Source organism: Thamnophis sirtalis, unplaced genomic scaffold (assembly GCF_051295495.1).
Source record: "Thamnophis sirtalis isolate CommonGarterSnake01/CBP01778 unplaced genomic scaffold, rThaSir2_p1.2 scaffold_3, whole genome shotgun sequence".
In the NCBI taxonomy this organism is placed as follows: Eukaryota; Metazoa; Chordata; class Lepidosauria; order Squamata; family Natricidae; genus Thamnophis; species Thamnophis sirtalis.
In genome coordinates this window covers 135,758,316-135,778,380 of record NW_028261383.1, presented here as the reverse complement: position 1 = coordinate 135,778,380, position 20,065 = coordinate 135,758,316, and the positions used below count along the sequence as shown (strand labels likewise).

The 20,065-nt window shown below is 41.5% G+C and overlaps 1 protein-coding gene across 2 annotated transcripts in view; it reads right to left on the bottom strand.

Moving 5' to 3' along the window:
- Window positions 1–20,065, bottom strand: part of SDK2 (sidekick cell adhesion molecule 2) — a 451,341-nt gene that overhangs the window by 38,167 nt on the left and 393,109 nt on the right. Inside the window, exons 22-35 of one of the 2 annotated variants that reach the window (XM_087710186.1) lie at window positions 16,988–17,109; window positions 16,004–16,113; window positions 14,904–15,054; window positions 12,991–13,228; window positions 12,746–12,861; window positions 12,140–12,329; window positions 10,543–10,641; window positions 10,069–10,263; window positions 5,962–6,163; window positions 5,118–5,221; window positions 4,136–4,206; window positions 3,099–3,234; window positions 1,367–1,423; window positions 356–457 (exon numbers count right to left, since the gene is read on the bottom strand). In XM_087710186.1, coding sequence (XP_087566312.1) covers window positions 356–457; window positions 1,367–1,423; window positions 3,099–3,234; window positions 4,136–4,206; window positions 5,118–5,221; window positions 5,962–6,163; window positions 10,069–10,263; window positions 10,543–10,641; window positions 12,140–12,329; window positions 12,746–12,861; window positions 12,991–13,228; window positions 14,904–15,054; window positions 16,004–16,113; window positions 16,988–17,109 — 1,893 coding nt within the window. The remainder of the gene's footprint in view (window positions 1–355; window positions 458–1,366; window positions 1,424–3,098; window positions 3,235–4,135; window positions 4,207–5,117; window positions 5,222–5,961; window positions 6,164–10,068; window positions 10,264–10,542; window positions 10,642–12,139; window positions 12,330–12,745; window positions 12,862–12,990; window positions 13,229–14,903; window positions 15,055–16,003; window positions 16,114–16,987; window positions 17,110–20,065) is intronic. The other variant, XM_087710187.1, reaches the window with a different exon arrangement.

Sequence of the window (20,065 nt, the reverse complement as noted above, 5' to 3'; positions counted from 1 at the left end):
TTCCCTAACAGCTGACCCAGACAGCAATAGCAATGGCACTTAGACTTATATACTGCTTCACATGCTTTACAGCTCTCTCTAAGCAGTTTACAGAGTCAGCATATTGTCCCCAACAATCTGCTTCCTCATTTTATTGACTAGGGAGGATAGAAGGCTGAGTCAATCTTGAGCCGGTCAGAATCGAACTCCTGGAGTGAGCAGTGAATTAGCCCTGCAGTACTGCATTCTAACCTCTGTGCCAACACAGCTAACCCTATACAAAAGCTCTCTGATTTAACCTCCGGTAGGCAGGTAAAAACATGACACAGAGACCCAAAGTAGAAACACTCTTACAAAGTGTGCTTGCTCAACTTACCAGCCTCGCCGACAAAGACCTCTTGGGGGGAACTGGTGGGCCCTTCCCCCACAGCATTGTAGACACTCATGCGGATCTCGTAGCGACGGTGTTTGTTCAGATCTGCAAAGGTGGAGAAAATCGGTGGTCATATAGGAGAAGGGAGGAGAGGTCACTTGGGCTGCCTCCAAAGTAGCAGCACATGCTTTCTTGTTAGCTTCCTTTCATTTTTCCTCCCACTATTCCTTGCTTGAGAACCTGGCTACTTCCTGTCCAATTTCTTTAGATTGGAAAATATATAGGCAGTATATTGTTTTGGACTAAAAAAAAAAAAAAAGCAAGCAGACACCAAACAAAGCAAGAACAAGATCTCTGGTTAATTGCACGGTTTCTAGTATGTGAACTTTAAAGTAAAAAAAAGAAGATGTCCATTTAGCTGTGAGTAAAGGTGCTGTTTTAAACAATGAGAATAGAACTTAAATTGTTTAAGGTCGCTTCCTATCACCTCCATTCATTTCCATGATTCCTGGACCTCAGTTTCTCATCTCTTTTTTTCAATACCCTAAAGAGGAGGTTGCTCTCCTTTCTATTATTTCTCCATTGCATCCTGCTGCAATTATGATACAGCAGGGATGTGAAATGGAAATCCACTTTCCTGGATATGCTACTATAAACTATTGATCAGCGTGGACTACATTTGTTCCGTTACTTGAATGGAGTTCTTAAATTGGGTTGGGTTATGGTTATTTCATGTAGTATACTCAAGAAAAACCTGCAGAAATTACTCTTACTAATGTTTGGATTTGGTTAAGAGAGGGATAATAGAGTTCATTGCAAATCACACCTATTACCACTATTTTAGAAAAATGTGACCCTAGTATATTTTCTTCCACACATGCTGATTGCAATCTGTATCATCCCCAGTAATCCTGTTGTGAGCAAGATGGGGTTGCTTCACACACACACAAACACACGAGCCCAGAGACACAAGCAGAGACAGGAGTATAGGCCAAAGAGGGAGCTCCCACTTACTGTCCAGCTCGTATTGGGTCAGGGAGGCCTCGCTCAGGTTCTGCATGGCGTATGTTGCTGTGGGATGGCAGGTGGTCAGAAGGGGAAAGCAGTGCAAGGTTAGCTACATGGGAAGAAACATCTGGACAACACAAGCTAAACAAAGCAACATCATTACTGTGCAAGAAATGAAGCAGTCTGGGAGAAATTTCCAGTCCAAGCGAAGGAAGTTGAGGGGGTCTCGTGAGCGGAGGGGGAAAGGGGAGAGGGAGGGAAAGATGACAAATAACTAGAAAGAGAAGAACAATAAAATTTCAAAGGACAAACAAAATTTCCCTGCATCTATTATATGCATTAGGATACAAACGTCCCATCATTCATTATTCCATAAAAGCCTCTTCTGGCAACCAAGACCTTGAGCTGCTAAGGACTGACACACTGACACAAAGCTTGCAACCCCAAGAGGACCAAACACAGCAACGCTCTGATGCAACAAACAACTGCTCCAGATTTCGGGGGAGGTTTTTATGTTGGATGTTTCTGCTTGTGCATTTTTGTAAATTTATAATAGAGGACCTGGGTATATTTTCATTAGTAAGACACTGGAATGATTGATCTGTAACATCTTGCAAGTTTTTTTACCTAGCTATTTTATTAACAAGTATGATACATAACAGGGGTGGGATTCAGCCGGTTCGTACCGGTTCAGGTGAACCGGGTGTTAATTTTGCATCCAGTTTGCCGAACTAGTTGTTGCAAGGACTGTCTGGCCCTGCCCACCCAGACTTGCCCCTCCCAGGAGTTTCCATCATGCCAGGTAAGTGCAGGACCCGTGCAGAGGCTTTGGGAGGGTGAAAAATGGGCCTCCTGGAAGTCTGGAAATGGGCCTGTTTCCAGCCTCTTGGAAGCTCAGAGAAGCCTCTGGAGCCTCTGGAGGGTGAAAAACAGGCCTACCAGAAGTTCCAGAAACATGTTTTTGGCCTCCGGAGGGCCTCCAGAGCCTGGGAGAGGCCATTTTTGCCCTCCAGGAGACTCGGGTAAGCCTCTGGAGCCTCCTGAGAGCAAAAAATGGGCCTTCCAGAAGTCTGGAAATCAGCTCATTTCTGGCTTCCAGAGGGCCTCTGGAGCACGGGGTAGGCAGTTTTTGCCCTCCAGGAGGCTTGGGGAAAGCATCCTGAGCCTAGGGAGGGTGAAAACTCCTCCCCCCTGCTGTAGTGCAGGAGGCCGAATAGGCCACACCCACCATGGCCATGCCTACCCAGCAACCGGGCAGAGAACCAGTTGCTAACATTTTTGAATCCCACCGCTGTAACATACATGATTACGTACTGCATGTGAACCTGGGGGAATAGGTTTCTCAATTTTCAAAGCAGTGTTTTATGATGTATTTTAAGATTTCTTGAACAAGAAATTGTTTCAGACTGATGGACTAGAAAGAGGAATCCTGGACAGTGCCGTTTTGGAATTTCGATGCATATACTGGCTTTTTGCTGGAGTTAGCATTTTCAGCACAGAGTTCAATCATGTCTTGCTCTAGGACAGTTTCTGGATTTATTAGCATTGGAGGAGTTGTACTGTACTGAATAGAAGCCATAGCATTGTATCCTTAGGACCAGGTCTTATGAACAGCTTGCTTGGGAATGACATTGCAAACTCATTTAAAGGCAATCAGTACAGCAGCAGAACAGAGATTTGGTGAGCAAATTACATTCTGATTATCCTTAATTCATACATTCTCCCACTACAAACTTACGGGTCAACTCTGTCCATCTGGCATTGGGACTGCCCACGCTACGGGCAATAAAGCCTCGTACCCCTTCGTATGGCAGCTCCCGATATCGGATGCGGAAGCCTAGCAGGATGCCATTGATTTTGTCCTCAGATGGGGCCTGTATAAGAAGACACAGTGAATGCAAAGGTGACTCCTGGAAGCACAGAGTACCCACTGCAATATCTCCAAATGTGACCATTCTGGGGGATGCTTTTGTACTTTCATGCAGTCTCTGCTAGCAGGATGGAATCCAGCAATATAGGCAGAAGATGCCTCAAAACAAAGGATTAGTGGGTTGAAATAATCTCACTATCCATTTCGGATCCGTCCAGTTTTCTCCTGATCTCAAGTCTACATTCCACATGTTGTTTTTCATAATTCCACTATAAATGTCTTTATGCTACTGGTTCTCTGTCTCCCTCCACTCTATGCATGCCAACTAGAGTTCTCTATACCCCTCAAAGAGGATTGTTCTTTCCTATCGATCCTGGGGCACAAGATCCATTTATGGTGTCCTGTGTTTCAATAGCAAAGTCAACTATACTCTACCATGAACACAGACCCTTTCTTTGTATTGGATATCATCTTGAATAATAAAGTTAGGTGCAAGTAAATGAGGAACTTTAATTCTACTTAGTCAAAATAATTTGCAGTCCTGATATCTTTGTTCAGATTTACTTGTATAAGGTTGCATAACTAGAACTTCTGGAAAACAAGCTTAAGTCACTGTACCAAAGATCGTACAGTATAGTATCGTGATGGCAAATCTATGGCATGCATGCTACAGGTGGCATATAGAGCCTTCTCTGTGGGCATATGTGTCATCACCAGCTGCTCTTCCAGGTTCTGTTGCGTACTTGCACGCCAGACAGCCGGTCTGGTGCGCATGCACACTGGCCAGCTGCTCTTGTCTGGGTTTGGGCGCGCCAGCCAGCTGCACACCGGAACTTATAAGAGGGCAGCTGGCTGGTGCGTATGAGTTAAAATGGGGAAATGAATGAAAGAATAGGTGACTCTACCTGCCAGCGGATCAACACGGATGTAGTGGTGTGTGGTGTCACTGACAAAATGGTGGGAGGTTCATCTGGCGCTGAGGAAAAGAAGAAATACAAGTCAAATACTCAAGCTATTTTTTATGATTAAAAAAAAGCACCAGGTATTGCAAGCTATGAAGTCGTCACCTTTCACAGAAGTTTAAATGACAACTTCTTTTTGGAGATGAGTGTGAGTACAATTTCCTTCCAGATTGGAGGATACCATGATCCTAAAACAAGATGTCTTTCTGGTACAATACTTCACTAATCTGTAGTAAATGGGTTCACTTGTAGCAGGTTTATCTTGGCTTTTTTTAACAGCCTTATCTACTGTATGCCTCTCTTAATTTGTTAAGGAACCCTTGTTTCTTCTTATCATTCTTTTCATTAGTTTCTTTATAGATTTTACTCCATTATATTTTGTATTTACTAACTTCCATTATAACTCTATTTATCGTCTTAATTGTGCCTAACACTATTGTCTCAACTTGGTCCCAGCTGTATCAATCTGCTCAGTTTGTCACAGCAGAAAGTTTGCCTCCCACAATAACCAGCTTTATCTATAGCTTCTTCTTTTGTAATCTAACACAAACAAGGCCATTACCAATAAAACATAAGAGATAAATCTACAACAAGGAAAAGGGAGTAGTGGATCTGAATAGGGGTTTGATGTGAAATGGGTTATTATACAAGTGGGAAACAAAAGAGTAGAGAAGGGGGCAACTCCCTCCCTTTCTTTATGCTTTCTTAGACCCGATTTTGTTTTGTTTCTTTTGTCTCGTTGTAGAGCTAGTACATTTTGAAGATGAGATCTTTTCAGATAGCCTAGGCGAAAGATAATCAGAGTTTCCAGGAATGCAACAATGCCCTCACTGAATTCATATTACCTTTCACACCTCTCTTCTCAAGATTGGAGGAAAAAAGTTTTACACTGGGTAGTAATTCATGATCTTGCATGTTTGCATACCAGCCTGCAGTGTGGTGAGTGATTCTGACTCTTCACTGTATTCACTGTCACCGATGTCATTGGTTGCCTTGACACGGAATTTGTAGGTGGTGAATGGCTTCAATCTGCAAATAGAATGCAAAGTTATCTGGTTTGGTTTTGGAAGAAAAAAAATTCCCACCTGTGTTTGCTGTCTTCTGCCTGCTAGCACTTACATTCTAACTTTTTTGTTTGTTTGTTTCAAGACCAGCAAATTCTTCCCAAGGTCTTTGGAAAAGCATTCTGGATGTAGCTGTGGGATTCGACATACCTAGTCCTGTTTCCAGACTTGAGAGTAAGTTATGAAAATAGACTGGGAAGCCACCCTTTAAACGGTGTCCTTGACTTATGACCAGTTAGGACCAGACTTTCTATTGCTAAGCAAAGTGATTAAATGAATCCCGCCTGATTTTTATGACCTTCTTGGCCACAGTTGTTAAGCAAATCACTGCCATTTTAAAGGGAATCAAATTGTCATTGAGCAAATTCGACTTTGCTTGTCGGAAGCTGGCTGGTGAAGGTCACAAGCGGCAATCCCATGACTCTGTGAGACTGCAGTCATGCTGGCTGCCAAGTGCTTGAATTCTGATCACATGACCATGGAAATGCCGAGACAGTTGTAAGTGTGAGGACCAGTCATATAAGTCGCTTTTTTTCAGTGCCATTGTGAATTTGAACAGTTGTTGAACAAATGGTTGTCAGTCAAGGATCACCTGTAAACAGTCTTGGATTATCTGGCTACCAACAATCTGACAAATTGGAACACTGAACAACTGTTTCCCTTTCTAAATAAATGCCTCTCGCATCGCACCAGTTCCTGCCTCACCTGCTCACAATGAAGGATGTGGTGTTGTGCTTCACCGATGCAGAATGCAGCATCCATTTCCCGTCGGGGAGTTCCCGTGTTTGCACAGTGTAGTATCGGACAGGTGAGAGCCCATCACTGCCTGGCTCCCAGGACAGCAGCACATTCCTGGCCTTGACATCTTCCTGCAACACAATGGGCTTGCTGGGTGGTTGGGGACGGTCTGGGAGATAAGACAGAGACAGATCACTGAAAGCTGGTTTTGCATGGGATGAAAAAGAGACATGGCAACGATAGGAGTAGCCTGGCAATTATTTTAAGGTTGGTACAGTGCGCACAGGAATCCTGACCCTTTATTAATCTAAATATGTATTTTTTTCCCTTTTGTATTCCATCCCAAACATTATCTAATTGGTTTTGGGGTCTGGTATATTCACTGTTTTCCTATAAACCCTACTTTTCCATTTTAAAATGTTGCTTCTGTGCGATCGCAGATGGTTCGCCCATTCATCCAGCTTATAGTGATGCTTCAAACACCCCCTCCCCCTCCCTTTTTTAAAAAGCAATGTATATTAACTCTATGAAAACAGTTGGATCTGGATGACCATTCTGAAAACAGAGCATAGTTGACAAGGTTTGAGGATAAATAAATGAAAGGCACGGACTAATACTGATAGTCCTTGACTTAAGACCACAATTCAGCCCAAAATTTCCATTGCTAAGCAAGATAGTTGTTAAATGAGCTTTGACCCATTTTATGACCTTTCTTGCCACAATTATTAAGTGAATCATTGCAATTGTTAAGTGAATCACTGCAGTGTTACTTTAGTTAACACGGTTAAGTGAACCTGGCTTTCCCATTGACTTTGCTTGTCAGAAGGTTGCAAAAAGTGATCACATGATCCCAGGACAGTGCAACCATCATAAATACATGCCTGTTGCCAAGTGGATAAATTTTGATCATGTGACCATGGGGATGCTGCAACGGTCATAAGTGTGAAAGCTAATTTAAAGTCACTTTTTCCCAGTGCCATTCTAACTTCAAATGGTGACTAAATGAATTGTTGTAAGCTGAGGACTACCTGTAACAATTTGGGTGTTTTTTTAAAAAAAAGTTCATAAAGAGTTTCACAAATAATCCTTTGCTTATAAGGTACAGCAGAGTTTGTTCAACTGCTTAAGTAAGAAGAATGAGAAAATATTAACAAAATTAATGTGGAGAAATGGTGATCAGTTCAATCATCATTAACTATACTACAGGGCTATTAAACAAATGCCTTTGATATATGGCCATTGATATTCTATAAAGCTTCTACTCCTACTGCAATTCTTAAAAGATGAGCACCTGGGGCATATTTTTCCTGGAGTCTGAAAGAAAATGAGTTTTCCTTGAAACGGGCTGATTATTAGAAGAAAGATGGATGGGTTTTCAACAATAATTGATAATTTATTGCACAATGCAGTTGTCTGCAACTGTCTTAATAAGAATCTGATTTGTAATATACAAATTACCCATTCATATTTTTTATCATCTGCTTAATGGATTGTTATCAGTGCCGAACCCAGAGAATTTTGGTTTGCTCTCTTGTGGAATATTAAAATTTGCTTGCATCTGCTACTTAAGAGACAGCCTTTCACATAGATTTCCTGAAGGCCTAACCTTCTAATTTGTCAGGAAATCCTTAAAAGCAGAAACATTTGGCAGAATTAAATTGAAGGCTTAAAGCCCAATTGGACGTCAGCCTCGACTTATTGAAGATAACCTCCAAAGGCTGAAACTTTAAAGTGAGGGGTGGGGGGATGAAATGTTGCTTCTTTCTCTCTTTTCATCTTGAGCTATGCCTTCCTTCCTTCCTTGAGGTATTTATCTGTTCAGTAGCACCTCCCTTTTCTCAAGGTGTCCTCCATGTACTGAGATGGAAGTTATACATACCGGTAGCTCTTCTCTCTTGGAAGAAAACGAATAGTGATTTATGGGAAGTGGTATGAGGAAAGGAAATGTGGAGTACAAAATGGCTGAAAATGAAAGGATTAATTCCAATACCAGTTTGCTAAATCAGACATACACTGCCTTAAGATAATTTTTCATACAGTCCTTGTGAGGCTAGGCAGAAGCTACCACACCTGAAGATTTTAAAAAAGCATGTAAGCAGGGCAGATAAAAGCTAGGAATCTTCTTTGAAAGAGTCCTTCAAAGGATAGATAAGAAGGAACCAGGTTGTTAAAGAAACAAAGGGGGGGGGGGAAGTTCCCCAAACCGGACAAAAGAAGATGGGCCTGAGCACATGTGAAAACCTTCCCCAAGTCCCTTCAACAGCTACCAAACTTATTCAATAAGGCAAGAATAGCTGCTAATCTTGTGAACCAATAAAGCAAGGATTTTTGGAGACAAAAGGGGTCCTGAAGCCTGCCCACTCTTTGAGTCTTCTTTGAATCCACACTTGGCAGCTTTTGTCCCTCTGACTAGTAACTGACAGCCTAATTGAGAAGGATGCTCGTGTGTGTGTGTGTGTGTGTGTGTGTGTGAGAGAGAGAGAGAGAGAGAGAGAGAGAGAGAACAGAGACAGAAGGAGAGACAGTGAGAGAGAGAGGTAGTGTGTGTGAGAGCAAAAAAGAGACAGACAGTGAGAGAGAGAAACAGACACAGTGAGAGAGAGGGGGGAGGGAGAGAGAAAAACAGAGACAGAAAGACAGAGAGACAGTGAGAGAGAGAGAGTTAGTGTGTGTGAGAGAGACACAGACAGTGAGAGAGAGAAACAGTGACAGAAAGACAGAGAGACAGTGAGAGAGAGAGAGAACAGAGACAGAAAGATAGAGAGACAGTGAGAGAGAGATAGTGTGTGTGTGAGAGAAACAGAGATACAGACAGTGAGAGAGAGAAACACACAGTGAGAGGGGGGAGAGAAACAGAGACAAAAAGACAGGGAGACAGTGTGTGTTTGTGTGTGTGTGTGTGTGTGTGTGTGTGTGTGAGAGAAACAGAAACAGAGAGACAGTGAGAGAGAGAGAGACCCAGAGACTGTGAGAGAGAAAGAGAGACACAGACAGTGAGAGAGAGAGAGAGAGAGAGATAACAGAGACAGAAAGATAGAGAGACAGTGAGAGAGATAGTGTGTGTGAGAGCAAAAAAGAAACACAGACAGTGAGAGAGAGAGAAACAGACACAGTGAGAGAGAGGGGGGAGGGAGAGAGAAAAACAGAGCCAGAAAGACAGAGAGACAGTGAGAGAGAGAGAGAGAAAAACAGAGACAGAAAGACAGAGAGACAGTGAGAGAGAGAGAGAGAACAGAGACAGAAAGATAGAGACAGTGAGAGAGAGATAGTGTGTGTGTGAGAGAAACAGACAGTGAGAGAAACAGAGACACACAGAGAAACAGACACAGTGAAAGAGAGAGAAATAGACACAGTGAGAGAGAGGGGGGAGGGAGAGAGAGAGAAACAGAGACAGAAAGACAGAGAGACAGTGAGAGAGAGAGAGAACAGAAACAGAAAGATAGACAGTGAGAGAGAGAGATAGTGTGTGTGTGAGAGAAACAGAGACAGAGAGACAGTGAGAGAGAGAGAAACAGACACAGTGAGAGGGGGGAGAGAAACAGAGACAAAAAGACAGGGAGACAGTGTGTGTGTGTGTGTGTGAGAGAGAGAAACAGAGACAGAGAGACAGTGAGAGAGAGAAAGAGAGAGAGACCCAGAGACAGTGAGAGGGAGAAACAGAGACATAGACACAGACAATGAGAGAGAGAGAGAGAGGGAGAGAGAGAGAGAAACAGAAACAGAGACACAGACAGTGAGAGAGAGGGAGAGAGAGAGAAACAGACAGAAAGACAGAGAGACAGTGAGAGAGACTGTGTGTGTGTATGTGTGTGTGTGTTAGAGAGAGAGAGAGAAGTAAAGTTTGGCTGTTACTTTAAATTCACTGGTTCTCCATATATTCCAAAGAACTGGTTGTGCCTCAGTGTTGTGTGAAAGTGATTTGAGTGTGGCTGTTAACCAGAGCTGTGAGTATGCACCTGTAATATTTTTATGGTGTTAACATGCTTAGGAACAAAAATAGACTCACTGGGAAGACATGCCTAATTTTTCTCCCAACACAATTCTGGATTGTGTCTTATGTCCCACCCTAATTACCTCTTTTTTCGGTAGTAACTACTAAGGCCTCTGCAGCTTCACCCCAGCCCTTTCGGGTCTGCGCTGTGATACGGAAGAGATAGGTGGACTCAGGTCGGAGGTTAGTAGCAGTAAACTGGCGGGCGCTGGGGCTGAGGACTTCTACATTGGCTGAATTGGCAGTGGTAGTGTTGAGGCGGTGAGTGATCTGGTACGCTGCAACAGAGTCAGAATAGGATTGGATAAGAAAAGTGTTTGGCAAAAAGGGATACTACCCTATAGAGCTGTCTTTGGGGCAGCTGAAGAAATAGCTTTCCCAATGGAAGTAGACTGCAATCATGGGAGTACTGTAATCACTGTCTGGGCCAGAGGTTTGATGTGGGTCCCCTTTTTTACCCTGCCACAATTTTTCTGTGGCCCTGTTTGCTCTTCAGAAAGACAAAAATGGGAGAAACTTAAGACTCGGGTCACTCTGGAATAGGTAATGTGTCTTACCTAGAATGATACCATTGGGAGCAGCAGGAGGCTGCCAGATTAGCCGTACAGAAGTTATTCTCACTTCAGGGAAGAGAATGCCCACCGGTGGCCCCGGCACTGGAATACATCAAGGCAAAAGACGATGGATGATTAGGTTGAATGAGTCAAGTATATGTTCATTTATTCATACAGGCAGTGACTGGGATGCACATGCAAACACAGATATATACAATTGATGCTACCTGAAATTAAAATCAGTATTGCTTTTTTAGAGGACCACGACACAGGGTGTAGGGATGGGGAGCTGCTTATAATGCAGGATCAAGAGTTTATAATGATAATGACAATGCACTGGAAAGAAGTCCAAGCTCTCTGCCAGCAAATATTGGGCTTAAGGATTTTAACAAGCTGGGTGTCAGCTCTGGAGTCTTCAGGGTTGCCACAGCCAGCAAGAATGGTCTTTGCCCCAAACTGGAAAAACAGGGAAATTCCACAAGAAGAGGAAGTAATTAGGAAAATTATCACTTGTGCTGAAATGGATTAATTGACGTGGGGATTGAAGAACAAAGACATTTCATAATATTATAAGATCTGGGACAAATTTTATCAATGGTTGGAACAAAAAAGGAAAGACCCAAAATAAGTAATGAATAAGATTTAAAGAATGGAGATTAGAATTATGTATGAAACTATAACAGTGAAAATGGATAACAAAACAAAGCAATATGGTTGGAAATATGATATTTTTATATTTGTAAATATTGAATAGGCCAAATGTGAATAAGCATGGTGGTTATAATGTATAACTTTATATCTTAGTATGTATGGCAAAGACTTTGCCAGGACAGTTACATTGTGCCCAATGTTTTAATTTGTGTTCAATAAAAAACTTTTTTAAAAAAAGGGTTGCCACAGTGAGGGTGGATGGAACTGTGGGAAAGGAGGGGAGGAGTAGAGTTAGCTGAGGGGAATATGTAGCCAAAATAACATTCTTTCTTCTGGAAACCAAGGACACTCTCACCAGCACCTGGAGGGGCCTGGCAGAAGGAGTGTGACCTGATTGGGGCATGTGATGGTTTTGTGTAATGAGGGGGAAGAACTTTAGACTTTGAATTGGGTGGGGAAACTTCAGAGTCGGCTTTTCAGCAGCTGTGCCAATATGACCTGCTTAATAAATCTATTCTTTGAGGAAGCCTCTGGCCTGGGATTTTGATTTCGTTTTGGGCTGTTACCTGGAACCCTGACATTAACCCAACACTCTCTACTCCCCCTTCCTTTCCTCACAGCTCCATCCAGCCTCGCTGTGGCAACCCTGAAGATGCTCAAAGATGGCTCCAGGATTGGCACTAGGTGGGATGGAAGTTGATATTACAAGGGTGTGGAATGAAGTTCATGGATGACATGCAGAGAGGTGAAGGAAAATTGTACTCTTTGGCAGATCACGATGCACGGAGGATGAAAAAGGAAGTTTATTGTATGCTTAATAATTTAGAGAAAGGGTATGATTAGGGCTTGAATTATTGAACATTCTAGATGAAGATGGTGTTGATGTTTGGTTGCTACCCTTTTTAAAAAGTAAATATAGCTGAGAGACAGAGAATTATGGGACACCTACCATCATCCAGTGTGCGCTCGAGTATAGGTGGATTGCTGGGCACACCATCACCAATGCGGGTGAAAGCAAGCACCCGGATCTCATAAAGGACATATTTTCCCAAACCTATGAGCTGGGCACTCCGAGAGGCATTGCCTTCCACGAACCAGAACTGGGCCCTGGAATCTGAATCCTTTTCCTTATACATGATCTAGAAGAGAAGATGCATCAATGATAAAAATAAAGGCAAACATTCCCCTCCCCCCCCAGTGCTAATCAGGGGACCCTTATGAACTGGCATCTGTTCCTGTAAAGTTGATAGGATGAGAGCTCTGGGTAAGGATAAGGCGTGGCATGAAAACAGGATTTGAAGGAAAGAAAATGAGGAGGGGGAAAGAAGCAAGGCCATTTTGTGGGAACACAATAATTAAAAGACTGAACAAAATGTTCACTAAGGAATCTTCTACAATGATAGGGTCTGCAAGCAGCGATTCAGGCTGAAGCTGGAAGAAAGAGAATAAGGTTAGGTGCGGAGGAATGTGGTGCTTTAGGTCAGGTCTTGGCAGTATGGCACAAGAGAAAGCAAGTAGGAAAGGAATACCAAATCAAGATCTGTATTTTTAATACCTTGTAGCCTAGGATAAATCCATTTCGATCCGCTTCAGGGATGTCATTCCACCGCACTAGCATAGAGGTAGATGTGGTAGCTAGTGCTGAAATGTTGGTGGGTCCAGATGAAGGCACTGCATACACAAAACATACAGGCAAGAATTACACATTGCTACATTGTCCAGAACCTCGCATGCTAAATTCCAAGCAGGCAGTGATAAGCCTATCAGATTGTTTTAAACAGCTGGAGTGGAAAAGAATACCTGACTCCCGGGTTCGCCCCACCACAGTCTGACTCCATGGCCCAGGCCCAACAGCATTGAAGGCCTGGACCTGTATACGGTACTCGGTCCATTCCTCCAGGTCCTCAATGGTGAACTCGCGCTCCACACGGTCATGGATAGTGTTGGTCAGGGTGTGGCTGCGCCCATCAAGGCGTGAGTAGCGCAACCGGTAGCCCACCGACTCAGGGCTGCCATTGTATTCGCTCTCTGGCAGTGGCTGAGAAAAGAGAGGTCCCATTACTATTGGCTGGCATTCTATTCTTCTTAGAATGGCTGCATCAAACAGGGTAACATCTGCCCTACTCAATTGAAGAGCTCTTAGGCTTTGTAAAACAGGTACTGTTTCAAAGGCTACCTTACAAGCTGCGACTTTTATGTATAAGTAGCCAAATTTCATTATTTATACTTTATAACTTTCTTCAATTGAAATGATAAATACAGAAAATGGGCTTCTGGCCAATTCATTAAAAAAAACAAACCAACACACCAGAAGTCATGCAAAAAGAGAGAAAAGTTTCCTTTTTTTTGGTCTTATAAGGAATGCATATGGAATAACAATCAATTTGAACCATAAGGATTTAGAATCCATTTGAACCCCTAAATCCATGATGCCAAACCTATGGCACGTGTGCCACAGGTGGCATGCAGAGCTCTCTCTACGGGCATGCAAGCCGTCGCCCCAGGTTTGCTGTGCCGCACATGTGCACCAGCCTCATGCCAGCCAGCTGGTTTTCGAGTGTTTGCTGTACACACGTAGGGGGTGGGGCACATGTGGGAGACACATGCACATGCATGGACACAGGGGGGGGGGTCACACGCACAATGCATTATGAGTGTGCGCACTAATGTGCTTTCAGCACTTTGTGCCAAAAAGATTAGCCATCACTGCCTAAGGTTTTGAGTCCCAATTCTTATGTTTAATAGAAAGCCATCTAACTTCTGAAGTCTTCTACCTCCAATACAGATATTACTGAAAGTTTCTGATTTGGACTTAAGAACTTCCAATATAGTCTTAGCAGATGGTAGCACCTGTCTGATCATATCATATCATTCCAAGAAGAACTAAGGAGAGTTTATTCTGGTTAGTATTTAAATGTGAGATCTCCCTGGCTAGATCAGGAAGTTCAAAAACATTTTGGCAAAAATTGTTACTAGCCATTTCCACCAAGAAAACTACATGAACATATTTGTAAAGTCATCACATCAGACTTCTGACGTAAAGCCTTAATTCTTTCCCTGAATTTAATTTTGTAGCCTCTCAGTCTTAGAGAAGGACTGCTCTTAAAGTTCCTGTTAGAGGTGGCAAGAATTTTATGGCATGAGGAAAATATAATAATGACTGAGGGAAACAGGAAACAATGGATAAGTGTGTTCAAAATTAAGCCTCATTCAGCTGAAGTCTTCAACCTCCAAAAATACCTAGCATGGGAGTGAAGGAAGGATAGCCCGATGATGCCTCTTCAATTCTCCTCATTCTGACTTTGATCTATACTTCATTTCCCACTGCTTAGTTCTTTGGTTGCTCATTACTTTTTTCATACCCATTCCCTTTCCTTAACTTTATTTCTAGAACCCTCCATTTTACCCTAACATAATAAATGACAGAAAGGGTGAAGCTATATTTCAATTGATCAATATTTCACTATAGCGATATCCCCAGCTTCTGATCCAGCCTCAACGAGCAGTCTTAGCTTCATAGAAGTTTCTCTACTAACCTTGAATTCAAATTTACTATTGAAACAAACTACTGAAGTTTGTCTGGCTCACTAGATAAATAATGATAGAGGTTGTCAGCCTGCTGGGATTTGCCCCTTCTCCTCTGCTTTGTTATTGTCTGCTCCCCCCGCCACTCCAGAAACAATTATACGGCCTCCTTAGGCTCCAGTTCTCACCATCCATCGTAGCCAGAGGCTGGTTTCACTGGCTGTTCGTACTGTAATATTGGCAGGAGATACATCAGGTGGAGCCTGCAATGTCTGGATCCTGCGGGAAGACAGGCTGGGTGGACTTGTCCCCACAATGTTCACTTGTCGCATCCGGAAACTGGTGTCAGACAGGAAATGGATTAATATTGGAAGGGAGAAGAGCACAGTAAATCCTCCACAATTCTGAACTTCTACATGTACATGCCTTTAGTGAGCTTTTGCTTTGTTTCTCCCCCTGTTCCTCTTTCCTCTTACTATCAGTAGAGGAGCCACCATATGTGATACATAAGAACATATAAATATGGAGTGCCCTACAAGTTTGTTTTCATAAAGCCCATATATGAAGCAAAAAAAGATATTATGTGGGAATTGGGCTACATGTTCTAAACTAAGTGTTGGGTTTTCCAAGAAAACTTTAATGGGGAATAGGTCTATCAACAGGCTTTAGCCATGATTTTCTTATAGAGCCTCCGTTTGGTGGTATCAAGGTTTGAAGATGAATTTCAAGAAGCATTAGAAAGGTTTTTGTCTTGAGCCCTATTTTGGGGGTTGGTTTTTTTTGCTCAGCTCCAACTGGACTTTATGAAAAAATTGATTTTGATCTTCCTCTTCTTCTTTATATTCTCACCATCACTGTCATAATCACCATTATTGCTACTTCCTCCATTGGCATCACCACCCTTGTCTTTCTTTCCCTGTGCAACTACAGTAATACAACAATATGTAGCTTGATTGGTATCAGCATCTTTCCCTTTTCATACCACTTAGTTTTTTTAAAATAATTGTATTGCATTCAACTGATTGTCAGAATAAAATATAAATATATACAACAGTGTTAAAAAAACAAGGGCCTGAAAAATTATTAAAAGTAATTGTAAGTAGAACAACTCCCAACACTTTGACCATATTGTTTGAAAGCCTTCATTCTTGATTTCCTTGTCAGGAAAAAAAAATTCTAATGAAACTATGGGCATTTCCATAAATCTATTGCTGAAAAACATGTGTTGATGTCTCCTTAAATGATGGCTGACATTTTTTTCAGCTTTTCCCTTCTTCACTTGACTTACCTATAATATGTGTAGGGATTGAGATTCGGCACCTCCATGGACCGAGCCTCTGGTTCATTAGAAAGCTGGTGGATGAGCATCCACTCTTCACTCTCTCCTGTCTGACCCATCTGAAAGCAAGCAAGGCAGAGTAAAATTGGGAAAGTACGCTATTGCCTACTTCCCTAGCAAAAATGAGTTAGCTAAAATAGTAACATTTGGTATTTATGTTTCCAGGGAATGAAAAGCAAGACTGCTTTTATCTAACAGTAAAATAAATATTTGGACAAGTTTGTTAAAAAAATCACAATAATTTACTTGGGAGAATAGATTACAGCCATCTCATTATTTGTCATTATTCTGTTATTATGTTGTTGGTCTTCAAGCAGGAAAAATGCATACAAAAGTACATGCACACAAAAAAGAGAACAATAAATTAAATACACCAATTGAAAAGCCTTTTATGTAATACATTGACCCTCCCCACTATCTTTGCTTTCACTTAGTCACTGAGATTTCAAAAGGATTGCTCATTTTCAAATCAAGGATTTTCTGCTAGAAATATTTTTACAGGTTACTATTTTTGGAGGTTATTGAATGAGATTCCTAAATAAATATGAAATCTTAAAGCTATGTAGTATAACTACGTATCAAATACCATTCTGTCTATTGCTCCTATGGTCTGCTATCTCTATTTACTGTTTCCTAGGCATTCTAATTCCCTTTATTTTTGCCCTCAGCCACTGTGGTACTTGGTCAAACTAAGTTTGTCTCTCTCTCTCTCTCTCTATTTCTCTCTCTCTCTCTCTCTCTCTGTGTGTGTGTGTGTGTGTGTGTGTGTGTCTTATTTTGATCTGAAATTATAGATTTCAAGTCAAAACATTTACATGAAATGCAGTGAGAGGGAAGCTTCTTTATGTTTCATAGAACAACTCAATGAAGAACTATAAAAGGGAGGAAACTTCTGCTGCTTTTTTTTTAACCAGCAAATGAGATCTACCTTACCTGAACCTCTACCTGCCACCTGGAAATAGAAGTCTTCCCATCATAACCAGGGCGAAATTGAAGTGTGACTGAACGGGGACCAATGTTGGAGATGCCCAAATTAGTTGGAGCCCCAGGGAGCTCTGTGAACAAGAGAAAGCAGAGAACATGGAACTCATTTGGCATAACATAGATAATACCCACTTAACCAGCTATACGACATACAAAATGAAAATGGCATCTTGCCCAATTTTTGTACTGACAATTTACTTTACTAGTCGTGGCTTCCCCACTCTGGTGCCCACCAAATGGATGATTTTCTACATCTATGATCATTAGCTTGCACAGTCCTCCCTTATGAACCTGGCTAATGGAAGTTGAAGTATCTTTCAAAGACACTAGGATGAGGAGAACTGAACTCATCTAAAAAAAAATGTAATAGGAGCAAACATAACACGTGATTTGATAAGAACTGTAAGAGGGAAGACTGGATCACACTTTTCAAAAAAAATCTCTGAGGTAAAAAGAGGACAGCCAACGTATGCTACACACCATGATGCAAAGATGAAGTCACCATTAGTATCAGATGATCAAATGTGGTTCTGCTCAAGTGGGCAAGGTGGGGTAAGGTGCAGTAGGATAGAAAAGCGGTTTAATGCTTGTGTAAATATGTGCCACATCTAAAGATTAACCTCTTATTGCAATATTTGTTGAGATCTTAGCTAAAGAAACCCAAACAAGGCCAATTCTAGACCTAGAGTCTGGTGAGTCAGGTGGTGTGCAAATTCTTACAGTAAAATAAAAAATAAATAAAATGTGAAGAGGCGATAGAACCTTGTTTCCTAAAAATCTCGGGCTTCAAGGAAACGACTGCTTCTCTAAAAGTGTCCTAAGATGTTAAGAAAGTTGAGAAGTAATACAAATAGCTTTTGGCACGTAGTCTCTATGCCCTAAAATGCATCACTTTATATAATTCGCAGAATCTGATTACATTTGCGCTCATACTTAATGAGTAACAAAACCATTTTCTAAGAATAGGTTGGTTCAGAAAGAAACAACCTTGAGCCAAGAAGCATCAGAGAAGAAGCATTGATCCCTCACAGGGAAGGAGAACATTCTCAAGAGTTAAGTCCAAAAAGCAGTACAATTTCTTCAGGACTAAAAGCATCCAGATCTCCCTAACAATTACAAAGATTTTGTCATTGCCCTCATCTCCTGCTTATGTGTTTCCACCAAGCACCTGGCTAGTCACTGCAGAAAATGAATCCAGGAGTAAATAGGCCGTTGGTCTGATCCAGCTGGAAGGATTAAGCATCCTTCTCTTCTGCCTGCAACTCCACAGAAAAGAGTGTCTATTAGAGCAGTGCAATGCTTTAGATTCAGTTTGGAAGAGGTGCTTTGGAATGCACGGGAGCATGAAAGCAGCATCTGTCTACAACTTGTTAAAGCTTTTGTATCTCTCCAAAGCATTGGAGCCTATGGGTTTCACAACATGTATATTGTGTGTTGCTTGTTCCCCAAGCATCAAGACCTGCCAACAGCAGCAGATAATCTAAATGACCCCAACCTCAGCCCACAATCAAGAACTGGGAATAAACAACAAACAGCTTTTGGTGACTGACATGGTGGCTTATTAATGATGCATTAAGTAGGATTGCCACCTATTTGGCGCAGGCTTGGTATTGGCACAGGCTTCAAACAAATATCTAAAGTGATTTGAATATTCATCGTATTCAAAACTTCCATCTCATGAAGGTCACCAGTGGAGCTGACAGTGTTGTCTGTAATTTCATATTCATTACTTTGATGTTTGTTAATTTAATAATGCTGAAGCTTGAGAGTAGTTGCTTGTTGTCAGATTGTGACGGGTGTGTTATGTGCCTGAATAAACGAAGCACACACACTCAAATTAATTGAATTACTGAAGAGAACAAATATTGAAATTAATTGAGATTGACAAAGTCAAAATTCAGTCAGGCAAACTGAATTAAATCAGGTATGGAATATTATGTACTTCAGAAAATGCACCTTCAAAGCTGCAGAAGAAGGTAAGAAAAGGCAAGAGGACGATTCATTCTTCATTAAGGGAAGAACACAATACGTTAGACAAGGTTGGTTCCTTGCTAAATTGTGTTACGCAACACAGCAGAAATATGCTGGAAAAAACATTGTCCCTTTATTTAAGATTCATTGTAATTATTTGTATTCATGTCTTCCTTTAACATGCCTTGAAGTTGCATTTGTAGTTTTGAAGGCCCGGGGTATCATGACTTCTAATTGCTTAGTGTTCCAAACTGATGCCCCTCAAAGGTTAAGAGTTCAATTAGGGAAATTTCCTGAAAGTAACTGAATCAGTTTGAGCGCTCAGATCAGCAGGTTCACTCTCTTGTAGAAGAAGATATTAGTCTTATTAATTTTCCCAGCAGGTAGCAATAGATTCTGAGACAAGACAGGTTAGCAGCTTGCAAGAGGCTAGGATTTCTATCACTAGTATACAGAACCAAATATAGAACTGCTGCTCAGAATAATTGCCCCCCAAATCCCAACTTTTTTGTACTGGGAAAAAGTACAGCATCTTTTGTACTTGTACTGTTCTTTTGGACAACAGTCCAAAAATATATGTGGGAAGAGGGACAGAAAGGGTGGGAGAGGGAGATATCTTTCCTGTTATCACCTCTTCCCTTTTTCTGAAAAAAGAAATCAAACCTGTTAACCAAGTAAAAGGTAAACTTGACCATTGTCAAAACATTCCCTTTCTTCACAAAAAAACATCAAAAATCCACAAGGAAAATTTGGGGAACTATCGTTTTCACTAAATGATTAATTGAAATGTATTATCTTCTAGTGGAATTCTACTTGTAACTACTTGAAATATCTGGACTGAGCAGTTTCTCTCTGTACTTATTATTGGGCCTGTAGTTCATTTGTATGTACAGCCGCCTTTCTATCATAAGTTCCTGTCAAATGCATCCATACATTGGTTGCAAACAAAGAATTGTGCCCTCCATTGTATTCTTGTAGAATCTTCATTCTAAGCTAAAGGGCAGAGACCGAGGGATCTCTGCTAAGCCTGCTAATTGCTGCAGGAAGACCAATAAA